Source organism: Melopsittacus undulatus, chromosome 8, assembly GCF_012275295.1.
Source record: "Melopsittacus undulatus isolate bMelUnd1 chromosome 8, bMelUnd1.mat.Z, whole genome shotgun sequence".
Taxonomy (NCBI): Eukaryota; Metazoa; Chordata; class Aves; order Psittaciformes; family Psittaculidae; genus Melopsittacus; species Melopsittacus undulatus.
In genome coordinates this window covers 26,019,286-26,039,997 of record NC_047534.1, presented here as the reverse complement: position 1 = coordinate 26,039,997, position 20,712 = coordinate 26,019,286, and the positions used below count along the sequence as shown (strand labels likewise).

The 20,712-nt window shown below is 44.1% G+C and overlaps 1 protein-coding gene across 1 annotated transcript in view; it reads left to right on the top strand.

The window, feature by feature from the left end:
- The first annotated feature begins 845 nt into the window (after positions 1-845).
- Positions 846-20,712, top strand: part of SLC6A5 (solute carrier family 6 member 5) — a 37,654-nt gene continuing 17,787 nt past the window's right edge. Inside the window, exons 1-10 of the mRNA XM_031050388.1 lie at positions 846-896; positions 2,086-2,613; positions 3,757-3,895; positions 5,138-5,269; positions 5,393-5,566; positions 6,161-6,302; positions 6,720-6,852; positions 8,973-9,107; positions 11,865-11,968; positions 14,562-14,686. Coding sequence (XP_030906248.1) covers positions 846-896; positions 2,086-2,613; positions 3,757-3,895; positions 5,138-5,269; positions 5,393-5,566; positions 6,161-6,302; positions 6,720-6,852; positions 8,973-9,107; positions 11,865-11,968; positions 14,562-14,686 — 1,663 coding nt within the window. The remainder of the gene's footprint in view (positions 897-2,085; positions 2,614-3,756; positions 3,896-5,137; positions 5,270-5,392; positions 5,567-6,160; positions 6,303-6,719; positions 6,853-8,972; positions 9,108-11,864; positions 11,969-14,561; positions 14,687-20,712) is intronic.

Genomic DNA, 20,712 nt, shown 5'->3' with positions numbered 1-20,712 from the left:
TATTATTTTAATTGAATTAGGGCTGAAAGCTTCCTCCCCCGAGGCACAAGAAATAGGCGACAGTGTTGTCTGGTACAACGAGAACAAGGAGGGTACAATTTAAATGTATTTACGTACTTTATACACAGTGAGTTTACCTCTCTGTGTGTAGGTATGTGTTTATATATATAAACATAGTCTTTATATATATGTAAATATATTATATATATATGTATATATATATAAATCTGTTCTTTATATAAAAACATATTCTTTATATATAAATCTTTATATAATTATATTATTTCTCTATATAAACGCTATTATCTTTCTATAATTATATTATCTCTCTATATAAAACCTATTATAACGTCTGATCCACCTGTCAACTGCAGAAATGCATCAAAAAGAAAAAAAGGGAAAGGTGACTTACACACTACAATAATGGGGAGAGGGGTGGAAATGGAAGGTTTCTCTTGTGCTGGGTGCAGTAGTACGTGTTTCCCACATGTTCCCTCTAATTACCAGCAAGAAAGCTCTTTCATGGGCTGGGTGGATTTGGTTTAGTGATCAGCCCCCATCTGAGTCACAGGGACCACGCAATCCCACTGCCGCGTGAGTGACAGCTAGCCTGCGCTCTGGCTTCTGGTTGTCCCTTTAAAATCTGAAACCAAGGGTAATGATTTATCAAACTCTTATTATCAAGAAAATGTCAAACGAAGGGCACCTTGCTACGCACTGACGCAAACCCAGTCTTTCCCAAGGAAGTATAGAAAGCTTTGTCCTGAACTGGGCAAAATCCAGTCTGGCAATTGCCTGTACTGCTGCTTTTACCTCTGCCGAGTGGGTCTGTGGCGGTTTGAGACATGGTAAGTGTTCGGCTTCTTTTCCTTGAGATCGAGAAGGGCTGGAGGGAGGCGAGAAGCATTGCCATAGAGTGAGCTGCCCATGGTGCTGAATGCGGAGTTGTCCGCGGTGCTGACGGGAGTTGACCGCAGACTGGGGTAGGGCTGCTGCCGGGGAAGCAGTAATCGGTGATATCCTCAATTTCACTCGGATCGCGACCGCGTCCTTGTAGATCTTATTCCTGACACTGGGAGAGCATGAGAGAAAACTTGGAGCAGTGACGAGTAGTTAGGTGGCACTGCCTTCTAAAAAGAAGCTGTATTTGGAAAGCTAACGGTAAACTGATTGGACAGGCAGGGTTTGTCTGTGGGTTTAAGGTATTAAAACAAGATGCATCTTAATTTTAAACTGGAGGGAAAAGTGGGGGATGACTGTGGGAGTCTCATCAGAAATCTATTTAATTATTATGGAATACTTAAAATAAAAATAATAGAAACTGTAGAGATGTGTCGGTTGAAAACATTAGAAACAGAATAGGGAGAGCGAGGACATAAGAAACAGAATAGGGAAAGAGGACATTAGAAACGAAATAGGGAAAGTTGGCTCTTATTGGTGTGAATTCTGCTCTGTGCTGGGGTGTGTGTGTGTAATTTTTGCATTTCACTGTCTTGCTATTGGGTTTTGAAGGGTGGCAGTCAGCTCAGAACTGCTCAGCAGCACTACTTCTCTTGTTTTTTTAATATCTCCGGCTCCCTTAAAGGCAGCTTGTCTATTGCCTAGATATAATTTTTATTTTTTTATTAAAAAAGGGGGTGAGGGGGGAAGCCGCTGTGTATTGTTGAATGACAGACAGGAAATGGGGCGTAAAATTAAAGAATCTTTCTACACTGGTGATAGGGAAGGGAGCATCCTGCAGCCGTGATGTGAAATCTAACGAGGTCTGGCAGCGCAGTGCTGTACAAACACTTCTTTAAACTCGAGTTACAGCTTTGCAGATTCTGATGCGGGCTTTTGTTTGGTTGATTTGAGGGGTTGTTTGCGTACCTTACTGTTTATTTCCCACAATATTAATGCTGAGTGACAGAGCAAGAAGGTCGTGCTGGGTCATCTCGAAATTCGGCAGCACTTTAGCATCCAGATTCTCTGGTGCACGTATTTTGTCCAGGATACAAATCTGTAGAATCTGTGCAGTCCATGTATGTATGTGTGTGTGTATATATATATTCCTCTTTTGTAAAATATGTGACGTTGTCATTTTAGGATTACACCAGTCAAAGGCATATGAGCAAGCAGGTTGTGAACAGCCCTGAAGCCGTTGCTCCTGGACCCCATGAAGGTGCGGGAGTTTTAAGAATCAGTCCTGAAAATGATCTGCAGAATGTCCCATCTCCAGCCCCCGCTGTGATGGCCGGGCTTTCCCCACCACTCTCTAACGACACCAAAACAATTCCCTCTGAAGAAGCTAAACCAAATGATTTTGAAAGGACCAAAGTCGGGGTCTGCAAGCTCAGCAGCACCCCGGTGCAAGCCAATTCCACCCTTCGGAGGGGATCCGTGGAAACATTCCCATGTAAACACAGCCCCGGGGCAGGGCCCGTCGGGCAAGCTGCGATCCCTCACTGCAAAATTCCCGCTTTGCAAAGCACCGACGGGGACGCTAACCTAAAACTTGGTAAGAGCACACTGGAGCAAAACAACTCCAAGGGCACCTGGGTGACCTTGAGCCAGAGTACCGTCGTACTGGGCACAGATGGCAACACTTCTGTTCTTCCTGGCAGAGTGGAGGGGGTAAGTTGGCTCCTTAAAGGGTTTCTTCCTTCTTTCCTGGCCGTGAGAGGTCTTTGCCACTCAGCACCGATTTGGGGCTGGAGCGCTGAAATCGGGTCCAAATCAGCCGGGAATGGGGCTGTGCCGTGGGAAAGGAGGAAAAAGAAGGGGGGAGAGTGGATCTCAGTGGCAGCACTGTATTCCCGGCGGGTGCTGGCGGTGCAAACGACAGTCTAATTCCTATGCGTTCACTGAGCCGCTTTTGTCGGTATGACCCTGTGCCGATCCGTCGTACACGCTGTGCGCCCAGCAGGGATGCGCTCCCACGGGATGCCAAGTTCTGTCCTGCATCAGATGCCAAAGGATGCCCTTCCTCCCCCCACCCCCATCCGCGGGCTGCTCAAACCGCTGGCGGTAACAAAAATGGACGGCGAAATAAATCAACCGAACCCCACAACCCGTCAAACCCCACCAGAGCCTGTGTGCCCCAGAAGGGGGTTGCGTTGTGGGGTGCGAGACCGTGAAGGTGCCGACTCACCCTGGCACTCAGGGTTTGCTCTGAAAGGGGAGGTGGGGTTGGGTGTAAAAGCGGTGTTTTCACTTTTGTATGTGCTGGGGGAAAGAGCCGGGCCCCTGCTGGCTGCGCTGGGTCCTTACCCGTCCAAAAGCACCGAGGGTTTCACCCCCCGAGAGGGCGATGGGACCCTAGGTGCAGCGGAGAATTAGGGGCTAGGTTACCCCCACCCCCTGCAGCGCCGTGCAGGCGCCAGCATCACCGGGAGATGCGCATTGCAGTGGCCGGGGTCTCCGGGAAGGGAGCCATTGAGCCGAGACCTGCACGGTTCGCCCCGGAGGGTGGGGGATGAAGCGAGGCAGTGCCACTAGCACCCTCGGGCAGCAGTAGCCGCTTTTCCCTCGCTCGGGAGCAGCCCGAGAAGGGATCATGATTTCTTCTGTCGAAAGCCGCTTTTCTGTTTTCGCTAGCGGAGAGAGTCTGCGGGGGCTGGGGGAGGCCAGGTTCCCTCCTCCCTTCTGACTGTGTCTCCCCCCAGAGTGCCCGGCAGCCGCAGCACCGCGAGGCTTGTTTGCAAAACATATTTATCTTTTTTTTGTTTATTTTTGTTATTATAATTTATCTTTTCCCCCTTTTCCTCTCCTTTTTAGGAAGACGATGTGGGGGATGAAAATAAAGCCAGAGGGAACTGGTCTAGCAAACTGGACTTCATCCTCTCCATGGTGGGTTATGCAGTGGGGCTGGGCAATGTCTGGAGGTTCCCGTACCTGGCCTTTAAGAATGGGGGAGGTAGGATGGCTTTTTCCTGTTTCTCTCTACCTGCAGTAATATGCGTGGCCGAGCCGGTGCCTCCTTCATAGCGGGGGGAAACAGGAGGGAAGCGGCTTCCGGGGGCACCTCCAGCGACTCGGTAAAAACCGTGCCTGGGTTTTCCTGAAGGTCAGCTCTGAAAATAGGGAAACTCCGATAAGATTTCGTTAAGAGGTAGCGCTTCCCTTACAAAAACACCTGGAAATGGTGCTTACCGGGCAGGGAGGAAGACGAAGGCTGATCACGCGGAGGGCGGACTACCCCCCCCCAGTCTGATTTAAACACTATTGGATCTGAGCCCGCAAACGGGGGGGGGGGGGAGGGGGTTGCGGTGTGTGAGCTGAGGCAGGAGGAGGGAATGGGACAAAGGAGTTCTAAGTGGGGACTTGATGATCTTAAAGGTCGTTTCCAACCGTGCTGTTTCTATGAAAGTCACACGGGGAGGTTTGAAGAGTGGAGACATTCTTTTATTTCGTGAGGTTTGGATGATTTCTTCTAAATTTCTTAATAACCTGGTTGAAAAATAATCTTTTGAAATATAGCGAATTATGCCCCCCGGGATGCAGGAGAAATAAAACTGGAAGGGGGATTGTGCCTGAGTAGTTTTGAGGGGAGGAGGGAACAAAGTTTATTTGCAGAGGTTCCCCCTGGCAGAGGCTCTTATTTAAGCCGGGATCCGGTGGGTGTTGCCGTGTTTAATACACGGCAGTTGCGAGCGAAGGGCTGTGGTCATTGAAAACTCTCACGTGGAGGCTGTTAGAGCGGTTTTAAACCGAAATCAATCTGTAACAACAAACAGTGAGGTGTTTTTTGTTTTCATAGAGTCATCATAGAATGGTTAGGGCTGGAAAGGACCTTAGAATCATCGAATTCTAACTCCCTGCCACAGGCAGGGACGCCTCACACTGGACTAGTTCTTTTCCCTAATCACTCGGAAGTAGGATGTGTTAAAATACTCATTTAACAATTATATTGTCCTGAGGAGGTTCTGGAGATGCAGAAAGCTGCTCCCCCGCGCGAGGCGGGGGCACCAGGAATCAGTAATCCATTGGGAATAATGATATAGTGGCAGGTCTGGACCGACTTGTCGCCTTCGTCGTGGGCAGGAGCGGCCCCATCCGCGGCCCGCAGCAGCCGTGGGGTAGAGGTGCAGGCAGGGAGGCGAGTCCTACCGCTGCGATGAATTCAGCTCGTTGTCTCTTCCCTGCTCTGCTCCTCCAGGTGCGTTCCTCATCCCCTACCTGATGATGCTGGCTCTGGCCGGGATCCCCATTTTCTTTCTGGAGGTATCCCTGGGGCAGTTCGCCAGCCAGGGCCCTGTGTCCGTGTGGAAAGCCATCCCCGCCCTGCAAGGTGAGCCGAGCTGTGTTTGGGGTGTCAATTTGCGCCTTCCCCTGTTCAATTTCCTCCGGTCCCACCCCCAGTCCCATCCCATCTGGGTTTAACTGCGTTAGCCCTGTGTCTCTGTTTTCCCAGGCTGTGGCATCGCTATGCTGATCATCTCGGTCCTGATAGCCATATACTACAACATTATCCTCTGCTACACTCTTTTCTACCTTTTTGCGTCCTTTGTCCCCGTGCTCCCCTGGGCTTCCTGCAACAACCCCTGGAACACACCAGACTGTAAAGATAAAAACAAACTTTTGTTAGGTAAGTTGGGACAGACGGGTTTTGCCTTCTTGCCCCTCCCCCCTTTATTTTCTCCTTTTTCTTTTCTTTTTTTTTTCTTTGCCCCATTTCCTTTTCTTACGTTTCTGTGCATTTTCTTTTCCCTCTTTTTGTTCCATTTCTTCCCCCCCTTTTTTTCTTTCCCCCCATTTCTTTCGTTTGATACCACCAATATTTTTCCTTTTTTTAATATATTTTTTTCAAATGTATTCCCCCCCCCCCCCCCCATGTGTCCGTGGTGGCTTTCCAGACCTTTCTCCACTACAGCTGTGCCCCTGGGAGATGCCAGAGGAGACTGCAGATAACGATGGCCGGGCAAGGTTACCAGCATGGAGGCACCATCTCTTCCCCAGCTGCTTTTATGTGGTCTGCAGCAAATGGGCTCTTCCCCACCTCTTTTATTTGTATTTTTCCTCGTCAAAGATAAATGGAATTTTTCAGCTATAATTTCCCCCCCCCCCCGCCCTCAAATCCTCAACTTGTGTTGCACTTTTTGTTGTCATTTTATACCCAACCTGAAGAAAAACCTCTAGACAAGTCATTTTTCTCTTTCTCCACCTCCTTTTTTCTTCCCAGATTCCTGCATTATTGGTAACCACCCAAAAATACAAATCAAGAACTCTACTTTTTGCATGAGTGCCTATCCAAACCTGACTATGGTTAACTTCACCAGTGAAGGCAACAAAACCTTCGTCAGTGGAAGTGAAGAATACTTCAAGTAAGATCTGTCTTGGTTTAAAGACAATATGTTCACCTTCCTCTAAACCCCACTTTAACAGACAATACTTCCCCGTTTGGAAGGCTGAAAATACAACAGTTAGGGACAGCAAATGATACCCTTTTTTTAGGCTTAGGAATGATCAGAGCTGAATTTCTAGCGCTGGGTTATTTGTGCTCTCTTCCTTTGGTGCTTAGCTCAGCTGGAGGGTTGGCTCTGGCATCTTTATCTCCTACTGCAATGCAGATAAATAAAATAATTCATGGTGAGAATCACTGGAACCTTCTCGAGAAGAAGAGAGAGAGCTGAAGCAAAACAGAATACTGCAGGAACTGGCACTGAATTACTGTCTGCAGTTGCTGTCATTATTTTTTATCCTTTTAATGAATTTTTCCTGATTTATTTATTTATTCTTAGGTACTTTGTACTGAAGATTTCAGCAGGGATTGAATATCCTGGTGAGATCAGATGGCCCTTGGCACTATCTCTTTTCCTAGCTTGGGTGATTGTCTATGCCTCACTTGCTAAAGGAATCAAGTCATCAGGAAAAGTAAGGAAAACAACTGTGATTGTCCACTTGCAAGAAAGCAGCATGCTGCTTGTAAGGAATCACACTCTGGTTTAAGGCAGTAAATTACTGAAAATGATTTTCAGTAAGTGATTAAATATTAATGAAATGCCCTGGTTGTGCTTTCCAGTTTAGCCAAAACATTAAAAATAGAGAAAATTCTGGTTCAGCATTTGGTCCCTAATCTTCAGTAAGTTTAAAATGAACCCTTGAGCTGTTCTCAGCACTTGGATGGCAAAAACAACCCTTCTTGTATGTGGTGTTCATTAATTCCTGCAATCATCTCTCATTTTGCTGGAATCAGGTAAATTGGGTTGCAAAATAAGGTGTTAAATTACATTTTAAAATCAGAACCAAATTTAAATTGACTCTGGTGAGTGGGAGCAGTGCTGTGTGTATCCTCTTTTCCCAAATACCCATGTGCCATGTTTCTATAGGTCCTCACATAGGCCAGCTTCTTGCTCTGCTTCCCTGATCCTCACATGTCACACTGCCCCTTGTCCCTCTCACCTGCAGCTTTCTGTCATGCACCCTCACTCACAACCCTCCCAAGAGGGAGTGTGCTACTCACTGTAGTGGAAGTACAGGCACACAGATTGGCCAGGCAGCATCTGAGCAGGGAAACACAGCTTTTCCTTAAGCAGCAGCACTGATCTGAGCATTCTTTTTTGTGAACCCTGCAGGAATGGAGTAGCTGGGCCTTCTCCATCAATGCTACTGCAATTAGCACATAGATTAAAATGTTAGAAGGTGATATAGCATAAATTCAGCTTATTTACAAAGACTAAAATAATAAAGCTGGAGGGGAATAGCTAGATATTTCCTGGGATAAGGATAGTGGATATGCAGAGATAGCGATGAATTTTTCTTGAGCTGGGCACAAGGCTTCTCATTCCAAGCCATCCCTTTGCATCTAGAAGCTGACAATGTCTATTGGGAGGTAGCTTGGGAATTGCCATTAAAATGTAAATCCAGTAAATCCAGAGACTCAGAGAACCAGGGGAAAGGTGTCATTATTTCCCCACCCCATCCCTTAATGTGACAGGAAAAAATTACTTTGTGAAAGGCCAAAATCAGTAAATGGATAATGTACAGGAGAATAACTTGGGTTTAGATGTGGCAATAGATATTTCTTTCATGAGCCTTAGTGGCCAAGAAAAATACTGACTCTGCAGTCAGTGGCAGAAAACCTCTGTTTCTGCATAGAGGAGCTCACTATAGTCACTGCACATAAAAACAAACAAACAAACAAAACAACAAAAACACCAGAAAAAAAACCCCAACCAAACAAAAAAATCCTCAGGGAAACTTCTTGAAGCAGGAAACAGCAAAGACAAAGTTGGGAGAGCAGTTTCCAGTCACTGCATCTTGGAGGTTTCTGGTCCCTGTAAGATTCAGAGGTTAATGTGGAAAGGATTTGAAATGCTTTTGAGTGTACAGCTTAACTGACCTTTTTATTTAACTACAGAGAGAGCTCTGCTCTGTAATAGATAATTATTAAGACATTAAAAGCTCTACCTCTGTTGTGTATTTAGACATCATGATGGTAAGGTCTAACTGGGTTGTTCCACTGACTTTCCTTTTTTGCATTGGGACCATTTATATTGTCATAGTGATATGTAATGATGAAGAGATACAAAGAGTAATAGAAATTCTGTAGGCTTAGTTAAATATGGAGAAATAAATAGAAAAAATCAGGAATGTAAATGCTATTGAATGACATTATTCATTCAATTTCCACTGAATTGTGTTAGTTTACTCTTGGCAAGAATAAAGAGGGATATTTTCATTCAGCTGTAAATTCCTGATGTTCCTCTCGACTTTCCCTTCTGCTGTTTCTTCCTTTCTCTGTCTAGAATCCCAACAGTTACCTCTGTTGCTGTTGATGTTATTCTTCTTTTTAGTGACAAGAAGAGCTGTAAAACTTCAGATTTTCTGGGAACAGGTTTCCTGTTGTCTTCCTAGTATACCCCCTGGCTATTGTCTCTGAGCTTTAGCAATCACTTTCTTCAGGGAATAGTACAGCACTTGTATTTCCTGCCTCACTTCTCAGGGATCCAAATAAGCCCTTTCAATAATCTGCTTTTCTTTTGTCTGCCCAGGTGGTGTACTTTACGGCTACGTTCCCCTATGTAGTTCTCATCATCCTTCTTATAAGAGGAGTAACTCTACCTGGAGCTGGAGCTGGAATCTGGTACTTCATCACGCCAAAGTGGGAGAAGCTAATTGATGCTATGGTGGGCTTCTTGTTGCACTTGTAATCTGCTGGGGTGAATAAGTCATGCAGATCTCTTAGTGCCTGTTACAAGCATTTTCTGTGTGCAGAGGCAGGATTGGCATCTGTGCAAACTTGTTCCTTATATTAGGTGGAGTGGTGTTGCTTGTGTTTGCTTTTTGGGGTTGGAACTAGATGACCTTAAGGTCCTTTCCAACCCTAACTATTCTATGATTCTATGATGTTTGTTTTTTAACATGTTTGCTATATTTTAGAAAGCTTTTTTTTTACCTATGTTATAATAATGTTATTTATTTCGCACTGAATTTTTCACCTGAAGCTTTGAGAAGGTGGAAAATAGGGAATTAAAAAGGAAGTATAGATTTTCATATACTTGTGTCTGTTGGATGATGCCTTGAGTTGAACAAGCACATGAAGCTTTTAAGAGGTAACATAACAAACTTAACTGTGTTTCTTGATAAATGCTGTGGATGGGGGTGTTTTACTCAATGAACAAAGATTGCTCTGAATAATGCATATGAGAGATTTATTTTAACAAAATCAAATGATACATCCCAACCTAACTCCACAATAGCATTTATACTGGCACAGAAGAGCCGAGTTTCCATTTTCATCGTGTTGTGAGAAGCAAGGTTATGTGCTGTGTAGGAGGAGGCAGAATGAAGGGACCTGGTGACTGGCTTTGCTCTTGGAACATTGACTGTATGAGCTGGAGCTTCAGCTCTTCTGCCTTGTGACTTCAACTGGTTTCTAAAAAGCCATTTGTTGCCAGTGAAGACAGTAAAACATGTTCCAAAACCTCACACAGATTTGTGTCTGTAGACTTAACTAATCAATCATGTATTTCTAGGCCCCTCAGTTCAAGAAGGACAGGGAATTGCTTGAAAGAGTCCAGCGCAGAGCCACAAAGATGATGAAGGGAGTGGAACACCTCCCTTATGAGGAGAGGCTGAGGGAGCTGGGTCTCTTTAGCTTGGAGGAGACTGAGGGGTGACCTCATCAGTGTTTACAAATATGTAAAGGGTGGGTGTCAGGATGATGGAGCTAGGCTTTTTTCAGTGATATCCAGTGGTAGGACAAGGGGCAATGGGTGTAAACTGGAGCATAGGAGGTTCCACGTTAACATCAGGAAGAACTTCTTTACTGTAAGAGTGACAGAGCACTGGAACAGGTTGCCCAGGGGGGTTGTGGAGTCTCCTACATTGGAGATATTCAAGGCCCGCCTGGACAAGTTCCTGTGTGATGTACTCTAGGTTACCCTGCTCTTGCAGGGGGGTTGGACTAGATGATCTTTCGAGGTCCCTTCCAACCCTTGGGATCCTGTGATTCTGTGATTTGTTTGATACAGCACATGAGTGCCTTTGTGACGGTCTTGGGTGTCTTGAAGCAGGAGTCTGGGCTGGGAGTTAGAATTCAGAGTATTTCCCTTAGATATTTCAGAGGGATTTTTAGCAACACCACAGGGAATTTAGTGTATCTATTTATCTGTCTTTTTTTCCCCTCTACAAAAGTTTTTCCTCTACTGATAGCATGATATGACACTGATAGACTGATAAACCAAACCTGAAAACAGTTTCCTGCATAAATTGTGCAGATCTTAATTCTCTTACTACCTCTGCAAATAATGGGTGTTTTGATCCTTTGGGGATTGGAGCATTAAATCTTTTTTCGAACAGTACAGAAGTGAATTTTGCATTAAATATGAGTGTTTTTGGATCCCACATTGTGCAATAAAGGAGGTGAGAACTGCTGCCTTTTGCAAAATGGGGCTGTCTGAATACATTGAATATTTATATAACTCTGGGTAAGTGACAATATTCAGGCAAGTGTCTGTTATCACTTTTCTTTGCAATGTAACATGAATTAATAGATGTATATTACACTCAGATGAAGGACTGACTGTTTGCTGGCTGGTAACTTTTAAAGTACCATTTAAGTAATACCTTCACACTGGTTAGTGTGTGTCTAGGTGAACTGTGTGTCTGTGCGTGTACCTGGATCTCAATGTCTGCTCTGTGGACTTGGGTGGAAAATCAGCCTTTGTAGGAAAACTTGTAAATACAAATACCAATGCCCCAAACATTTTGCAACTGATAAGTAAGACAAACTTCTCTGAAATTCTGGGGTATTTAGAAATGTAAAGGAATTTATGGCTTTGGAAAACTTTGTTAGAGAACAAACTGTGCTGTTTGGTTGTTATGTTTGTTTTTTTTTTTTTTAAAGACTTGACTGAGCATATGTTTTCTTCTAATAGGAGAAAACTGTATCCTCATGTCTAAATAGCCCTAACTTATGCTGTGCTGTTTGATGTACACCTAATGATACTCTAATTTTAATGTAATCTCATTCATAAGTAGCATACCAAGGAACCCTGAGGTTCTTACTTCCGTGAAGAAGATAAAGTGCTACTTAGGGCCACTGGCAGATAAAGCATAAGTGCCTGATGTAGGTTTTTCCTCTTGATTTGTATTTTTGTTGCTGAATATATTTGAACTGATATGTATCAAGTGACACAGTTTTAATAGTTGCGCATTCCATACACAGCAGAGGTTGTATTTTTATTATGTGGGCTCGATAAGAACAGTACTCCTCATCAAATCAAATGGACAGTATGAATTTCAGAGCTTGGATTTTACTTTTGAATGTTCTGTTAATTGCTCAACCACTGTGTTAATCACCTCACAGTAATATTTCACAGTGTTGTTGATCTTCCTATCATTCTTTCCTGAAGCCCATGCTATTCCCTTATCTATCTTAGGTTTGGAAGGATGCTGCCACTCAGATTTTCTTCTCCTTATCTGCAGCATGGGGAGGTCTCATTACTCTCTCTTCTTACAACAAATTTCATAATAACTGCTACAGGTATGCAAGAGTGAAATCCATTGGTCTTATTGAGCAGGTCTTATCCAAAAGTGGTCTTCCAATTTGCAGACATCTGGTTTGAAGGACCCTCCTCTTTTCCTCCCTTCTTCCCCCTCCTTTTCTCTCCTTCTTTCCCCCCCTTTCTTTCACTTCTCCCCCCCTTCTTCCCTTCTTCTCCCCTTTTTTATCTTCTTCCCTCCTTTCTTTTTGTGTGAGGTTGTTGGTTTGGTTTTGGTTTTTATTTTTTTTTTTTCTTCTCTCCTATTTGTTTTGTTTCTTGAATCTTTTTTTTTTTCATGTGTGTGTTCTATGTTCTCTCCAGGTTCTAATCTACCAGTCTCAAGATGGGCCTTAGGCTTTTTGTAGTTCCTACTTGCTCTTGATTTTCATAATCAGCAGTTTTAGGCTGAAAAGCAACCTGTGAAGCTGTCAACAGCCATAGGCAGTAGTACAAAATCCTGTCACAGCTGCCAGCCTCTGCTGACCAACAACCTGCGTGTTGGTCACAAGCTGAAGCTTATCCTTCTGAGCCATGCAGGATTTTAATGTGCAATTTCCATAGATGTGATTCTTCTCTCTCCTAAATATCATTTTCTCCCTCTTTTCCCCCCCAGTTGCTCTTAGTGTGGTTTTACACATATAAAGGTTTTTGAAGTTGTGAAATTGAAAATTGCTTTTACAAAGCGATAAGTCATGGTTCTAGTGGCATAGTAGAGTTTTTCATCAAAAAAGCACATCAGGTAAATATCTACAGAGGAAAAAAATAAAAGCAAGTGAGATAAGTAGCATGCTTCACTGATATTTGGTTGTCTTTAAAGCCAGTTGTGTTTGTACTGAAGCAAACCTCTACTGATTCCTGCTGTGACAGAGGTGCTGATCCAGGCTAGCCAACAGCATGCCTAAGACAGTCTCAATGGTATGCTTAAAAATATTCCTGAGTCAAGACTTTAAAGCACATACTCCTTGGGATTTGAACTCCCATATCCTATAACATCTAAGTACTGTATACAAAATACCTTAAAAAAAAAATGGGGATTGGGATTTTAAAAATGAATTACAAAAACTTTTCCTGCTAGTGTTCAAAAGTAATTTAAGAGAATTATCCTAAAATACAGATGAATAACAGTGTTGTGTACCCAGTAACTCCCACCCGGCAATCCCCTGGATCCTATTTTTGACAAGGCTTGCCCTGGGCTTTGATTTATTTTGGTGATGAATTAATATATTCAGAATATCAGGGGAAAAAAAAGGGGAGAAGCCTCATGCTATCTTTGTGCATTGATTTAGCAATGTTTTGTGGAGTTTGGGAAATGTGACTAGAAGTTTTGACAGAAACACATGGTAATGAGGTATAAAAATCTTACATGTCTAGTACTAAGTATGTGTTTTACTTATGTTAGAAAGGGATATGGGAGACAAGCAGAAATAATTAGCAAAATGTAGTTATTTCTAATGTTTTGAATTTTACAACACATCCTGAATTCTGGAAAGAAGCATGACTATTCCCTTTCGATGCTTGTATTCATAACATTCTAACACTGCAGATAAAATTGTAGTTTTCAGTTACATACTAATTTTAAACACCCTTAAACATTCTATAATTGCAGAAAATTTACATAAATTCACTTCATAATGCATGCCTAAAATATTTTACTTGAAAGTTATCTGGGCCTTGGAAGAAGGTTAACACATGAGGATTCCAAACAGAAGATTGTAATATTTTTTCTGTAGACTTGAAGAATTAACCTAATAATTCCTGTTAAGAGATGGTCTGTTAGAAATTTCAGGAATTTGCCAGCTCAGTGAGGTTCTTGACAGCTTTTTGGGTTATGTTTCATCCTGTTCCTGACAAATAGCAGTAGGAATAAGTAATTCTAGACAACTTAAACCCCTCACAAACATTTAAAGCACGTGATCTGTTTGTTCCTGAGTTGTACTAGTTTAAGGGAAAGTCTTCTGGAAGCATGTATAGTGAAGAAAATAATAAAAATCCCATCAAGAATGTAATCATTATGGATGGGGACCATGAGGGCTGTTTTTCTGGCAAGTGACATGTACTTACACAGTGTAGTATGACATTCAGGTGTGGATTTCTTGAGATTCCCTTAACAGCAATGGATAACTACCAGGGAATCCTCTATGGATGGGCAGGATTTTCAGTGAGTGCTGCAAGGCACAGGAAGCTTAACCCTGGAATTTTGTGTATAAAGCACAGGAAACATACAGGACAGAAGTTATCTGTGCTGTGGTGGTTAGTCTGTATGTAATATAGTGAGCAGATGCCCACATCAAAGAGTAAAAAAGGGTATTACAAACCATGTCATCATGGCTATCTCCTTTGGAGAGGGCAAAGGCTGAACCTTCTGCGTGGCCTGTGGTTTCCTGTGAGGGATTTGGGTGATGCAAACTTGCACAGCTATTTACTGGTGATAGTAAGACTTCTGTTGTCTTTGATCAGCATCAAATGTGCCTGGTAAGCATAGAAGTTCCCACAGGATGTGCATGCTCATGAGAGAGACTCCTGAAATGTATATAAAACCTTTCCTTGCATGTATTGCAACAAGGTGACATGGCTTCTTGTTTTTCTTTTCAGGGACACATTGATAGTCACATGTACCAACAGTGCCACAAGTATATTTGCAGGTTTTGTCATCTTCTCAGTTATTGGCTTCATGGCAAATGAACTCAAAGTGAATATTGAAGCTGTGGCAGACCAAGGTAGTGTACATGGCTGTTTTATTATTTAGGCACCTGATGGCACCTTCAGCTCTGTTATTAATGATGACTTTGATATTGGAGGTGGGAATAATGGCTTCAAAATGGATTGGGTTAGTAAACTAGCTGTAGGCATTTATATACCAGAAAAGTACATTGGGAAGTCAAGATATTACCTCAAGGCTCTTTTCAAGGCTCTTTGGAAGAAGGAAGCAAGCTGAGACTCATTTCAAATCTTTATGTAAATGACTTGTGGGAGGTAGGGTGAGATGTTTCCTTCACATAGACTAAGGGATTAGTGGCCTTCTCTTTTGTCTCTGCTGCTGTTTGTCAAATCTTCTTTATGTTAAAAGTTGTCCCTGGTGGTGGTAATCTTGGATTGAGAGCACTGTGTGCTTTGCCTTGTGTAAAGTGGGACAACCAAGGTGTGAGAGGTGGATTGAGCTTCTGAAAGTGGGAGCAAGGAGCTGCATCCATGGGGAAGTAAAAAATTTCTGAAGAACTGATTAGAAGGTTTTGATTAGTGAAGAGAGATGGTTACTAGTGGAGATCTGAAAGGTCTGTATTGGTAGAGCTGAGTGTGAGCTAGAAGTGTGACTGATGGTGCTGTCATGTTGATTTGGTATGATGCAGCAGGAGGTAGGAAGGGAGGAGTTTCTCTATGAGGATGGTTTCTAGTGTTATTCCCCTCAATCCAGGACAGCACACAGATAGGGGATAGAAATCAAAACAACTTTCCGTAGTTTCTGTATGGTAATATTTGTAGGTCATTTTTGAGAAATCAGCCACCATGGCTTCACTAAAGGGAAATCCTGCCTGGCCAATTTGGTGGCCTTCTATGATGGGGCTACAGAACTGATGGACAGGGGTGGAGCAATTGATGTCATCTACCTGGACTTGTGCAAAGCGTTCGACACTGTCCCACATGACATCCTTGTCTATAAATTGGAGAGAAATAAATTTGATAGGTGGACCACTCGGTGGATAAAGAACTGGCTGGATGGTCACACTCAAAGAGTAGTGGTCAATGGTTCAATGTCTGGCTGGAGATCAATAACAAGTGGTGTCCCTCAGGGATCGGTGTTGGGACTGGTGCTGTTTAACGTCCTTGTCACTGACATGGACAGTGGGATTGAGTGTGCCCTCAGCAAGTTTGCCGATGACACCAAGCTGTGTGGTGCAGTTGATAGGCTGGAGGGAAGGAATGCCATCCAGAGGGACCTTGACATGCTTGTGAGGTGGGCTGATGCCAACCTCATGAAGTTTAACCATGACAAGTGCAAGGTCCTACACCTGGGTCGGAGCAATCCCAGGCACAGCTACAGGTTGGGCAAAAAGGAAATTCATTGGGGGTGTTGGTCAATGAGAAAATGAACATGAGCCAGCTTCAGTGTGCACTCACAGCCCAGAAAGCCAACTGTATCCTGGGCTGCATCAAGAGGAGTGTGACCAGCAGGGCAAAGGAGGTGATCCTGCCCCTCTACTCTGCTCTCATGAGACCTCACTTGCAGTATTGTGTGCAGTTCTGGTGTCCTCAACATAAAAAGGACATGGAACTGTTGGAACAAGTCCAGAGGAGGCCACGAGGATGATCAGGGGACTGGGGCACCTCCTGTGTGAAGACAGGCTGAGAAAGTTGGGGCTGTTCAGCCTGGAGAAGAGAAGGCTGCGTGGAGACCTCATAGCAGCCTTCCAGTATCTGAAGGGGGCCTACAGGGATGCTGGAGAGGGACTATTCATTAGGGACTGTAGTGACAGGACAAGGGGTAATGGGTTCAGACTTAAACAGGGGAAGTTCAGATTGAATATAAGGAAGAAATTCTTCCCTGTGAGGGTGGTGAGGCACTGGAATGGGTTGCCCACGGAAGTTGTGAATGCTCCATCCCTGATGGTGTTCAAGGCCAGGTTGAGCAAAGCCTTAGGTGAGGTGGTTTAGTGTGAGGTGTCCCTGCCCGTGGCACAGGGATTGGAACTAGATGATCTTAAGGTCTTTTCCAACCTTAACTATTCTGTGATTCTATGATTCTAAGATATTTGCACTTGACAATGATGTGGGAGCTAACTGGAAAACAGACAACCTGAGCTGGTGACTCAGAAATCCTGTAGTTGTTGGAAGAAGAGGTGTTGAAGCACGCAACAGATAATTTTTTTCTCAAAAAATACTTTTTCTCAGAATGTTTCTAGTTGTTCATTAAAAATCAGCTACTTCAGCTGTCAAGAGGAGATTAGCAGAGGTGTTGCTGCCAGTTAAGAAAATGAAAGGGCTTTTAGTTTCCTTTTGCTTATTCCTTCTCTTTAAATGGCTGAGGTTAGGGAAAACTCATGGGCTGCCATTCAGTCACAGGGAGTCAACTTATCTGGGGTATGGAGCATTTGAGATGTGATGGAATGGAGTGCTAATGGTGATGTGGATTCAGCTGGAGGGTCTGAGAGGAGAAGTTCATAAGATGGCCAGCTAGCAAATTATTCCTTAATAGGAAATAGTAAGGAATACGGCAGTTGCAAGTTAATGTTATTGATTCAGTCTGCAGTGCCTCATCTCTTCTTTTTTTTGTCTGCCATTTGGCTAGGAGGAAACAGAGAAGTTCTACTGTTGCCCTAATTTTCTGGATGGATTAGACCATTATGGTTAAAAAACTGTGTGAGGCCAAGTGTTTTAGGAGTAACATTTCTATTAATATTTTCAGTTTAGATTTTGCTTCCATCCTGAAACAAACAAATCATAAACAAAACCAACCCCAAAATCTAAATCACGCTGACTCACTGAAATCACTTGCAATGAGTTAGAGTCATCACAGGATCATTACAGAATTCCAGACCGGTTTGAGTTGGAAGAGGCCTTAAAGCTCACTCAGTTCCAACCTTCTGCCATGGGCAGGGACACCTTCCACTAGACCAGATTGCTCCAAGCCCCTGTGTCCAATCTGGCCTTGAACACTGCCAGTGATGGGGCAGCCACAGCTTCTCTGGGCAACCTGTGCCAGTGCCTCAGCACCCTCACAAGGAAGAACTTCTGCCTGATATCTCATCTCAATTTCCCCTCTGGCAGGTTAAAGCCATTCTCCCTTGTCCTGTCCCTGCATGCCCTTGTAAAACCTCTCTCCAAGTTTCTTGTCATCCCCTTTAGGCACTGGAAGCTGCTCTAAGGTCTCCCTGAACCCTTCTCTTCTCCAGGCCAAACAAGCCCAGCTTTCTCATCCTGTCTCCTTAGGAAAGTCAAAGAAAATGTGCTTGAGTAAATCTGAAGCTCCAGAGAGATGGACAGAGAGGGGATGGACAGACATAGCTGTTGGGGATGGTGGAGGAAACTGGTTCATCTGGTTCATCTCCTTGGCAATGACATAATGCTTAGCCCAGGGGATCACAAACCTGCTTCTATTGAGTGCTTGTTGGTGGCCTTTGGGTGAGCAATGAGTCGCAGGCTGGAGTGTTCTGTTTCCAGCTGTTCCAGCAGATGTTCCAAGGGATGGGAAAAAAAGCTGTCACTAGGCAATCTTATTGCAGGGCTGTCAGTGCATTTGTAAGAGCCTGTTGAGGCCACTGAAAAGTATTTCATGAGGGTGAGGTATTAAAAGAGGGAAGTACAGTAGAAAGAGAGTGAATAAACCACTTATGGAGAGAAAAGTAAGATAATCTGTTTTTCCTACTATCAATTTGATTGAGAACATAGTGCAGTTGAAAAATCTGAGTAATTTAAAATGAAAGTTCAAGGTCATTCAACTCTTTTAATTTCAACACATATCAAACCTTTGGAGTTTTCCTGGCTTTAGTAGAATTTTAGGAAGTGTCCAACCCCACCTAAGTCTCCAAAGATGGAGATGATGGGAGCCACTCTCTCTGTGACTGTTTCCCTTTGGCTGGATGTTTCCAGCCACGGATATCTTGGAAAGCTCTGAGGGATTGATCTGGAGAGATGTGCAGTTTCATGTTCTGTAATTAAATTTTTCCTAAAACTGATTAATGAGAACTCATTATTCCAACACTTATTTAAGCTTCTACATGCAGGAAGCTAGCACACACAGAGCCCTTATCCCTAATAGCCAAGAAGAACTCTTTAATCAAGAAATGAAAGAACGTGTTTGTGAATACATAGTAGTTCTACACGCACCTTCCTATTCCAGAAAGCAATTTTTCTGCAGCACATTTTAAAGTTAGTGACACTTACTGAATAATGTGCTGTGTTGTTTGGGGTTTTGTTTTGTTTTATTGTGTTAACAAATGTTTGATATTTAGAAGGAACCACCAAACACTTGATGAGTTGCCCATGGAGATTATTTGACGTATGCTTTTGACATGTAACTTTCTTGGTATGTGACAAAGCAGCAGTTCTCTCTGAAACAAAAACAATGTGGAGGATTGTAGGAACTGGGATACACAATAATCTAGGTTAGAAATGACAAGGACAGAGTGAGCTTGGAGTCCCTTCTCACGGCATAGGGGCATGGCACCAGTAACAACTGGACACTAATTTGTGTCTTGCCTGACAGCAAACATCCTTCAGGGTGTTCTGAGTGGGTGCTCCATTAGCTGGGATAAATAGGGAAGAAGTGCCATTTACTGTAACACTGCTACTACATTCCTGCAGCCTTTTCTCCCAGGCAAACCTAGCAGATTTGTAAAAACTTTTTTGCCACAGTCAGTACAAATTATAGCCCAAGATATCAAACCAACAAAGAAAAGAAAATTCTTGGATAAGGTTTTAAAAGATCCATCTAATTTTTCCCTCTGTGTGTTACTTCAGAATTTCTTGCAGATTTTTTTTAGATTCATGGTAGTGTTTACCTTGTGTCTGGTGTCAGCAGCTCTGTACATCTGTTATATTCTGTCCTCATCTGACTGTGTGCTGATGCGTTAAAGCAGAGTATTTTGCCGAGGCGAGTATCTCCAGAGAGTATGCCTTCAACACTGCAGTGTGGGAAAGCACAGCGTTCAGGTGTCTCGATCCTGTTCGGCAAGAGCCACCGCGGATGCTCTGCGCGGCAGCTGGCGTCGGCAGCACGAGAGGGCAGTGAGCGCTCTCCTCAGGGTCAGGGCCCCGCCTGGGAGCTCTGCCCTGGCCGCCCCGGCGGTGCCCAGCGTAGGCACCCAGACAGAGCCGGTGAGAGCGGAGGCTGCGGTGCAGAGCTGGGAGTGCAGAGAGCGCCTGCACTGGTCTGGTGAGGGGAGGGTTCGCTATGGGCAGGGCTGCACTCGGTGCTCCCTGGTGCAGGTCCTCCTGCAGCAGGGGCTGAGCTGCGGGACGCTGTCAATAGGCTGCAAGATGTCAGGGAACCTGAGAGGGAGCAGGACTGCTTGCTCCAGGACCAAACTGTGCAGGGGCCTCAAGCATCCATCGTAGCTCATATAGAAAAGGTGGGTGCTAATGCAGGAAGCTGGGAGCTAGTAACAAAACACAAAACATCAAAAAAGGGAGAAAGAGAACAATTAAAAGCAAGGGCCTTCCTCCTAAGTCTGATGTCCCCAGCCGGAACCCCTCTGCAGTTCTGCAGGGAGCTAACAAAGAAACACACACCTCACCACATGAACAACCAGCTGGTGCAGTGATAAAGAGAATCATTGCTGGTGCTGCCAGGAAAATGTGGCAGGTAATGGTTGTAGGGGACTCTATTTGACAGGCACAGAAGCATCCATCTGTCGACCTGACCCAGTCTCAAGGGAGGTGTGTTGCCTACCAAGTGCTCTGACTAGGGGTGTTGCAGAGAGGCTGCCTGCTTTAGTCTGACTTACCCACTTGTGGTCCATGTGGGTGTTAGTGATACGTATAGCAGTAGCTTGAGAATAATTAAGAAGGACTAGAGAGCCCTAGGAAAGGTGATTAGAGGCTCTGGTGCTCAGATAGCTAATCCTCCAGGTCAAAGGAGAGGACCTTGAAAAGCCCAGGCAGATTCGGCAGGTTAATAAATGGTGAGAACAGTGGTGCCATAGTCAGGGATTTGGGTATCTAGAACATGAGACTCAATTTTGGATGCCAGGCTTACTGGAGGCTGGTGGAGCTGGTCTGACAAAGAAGGAGAAGAACTGCTTTGGTA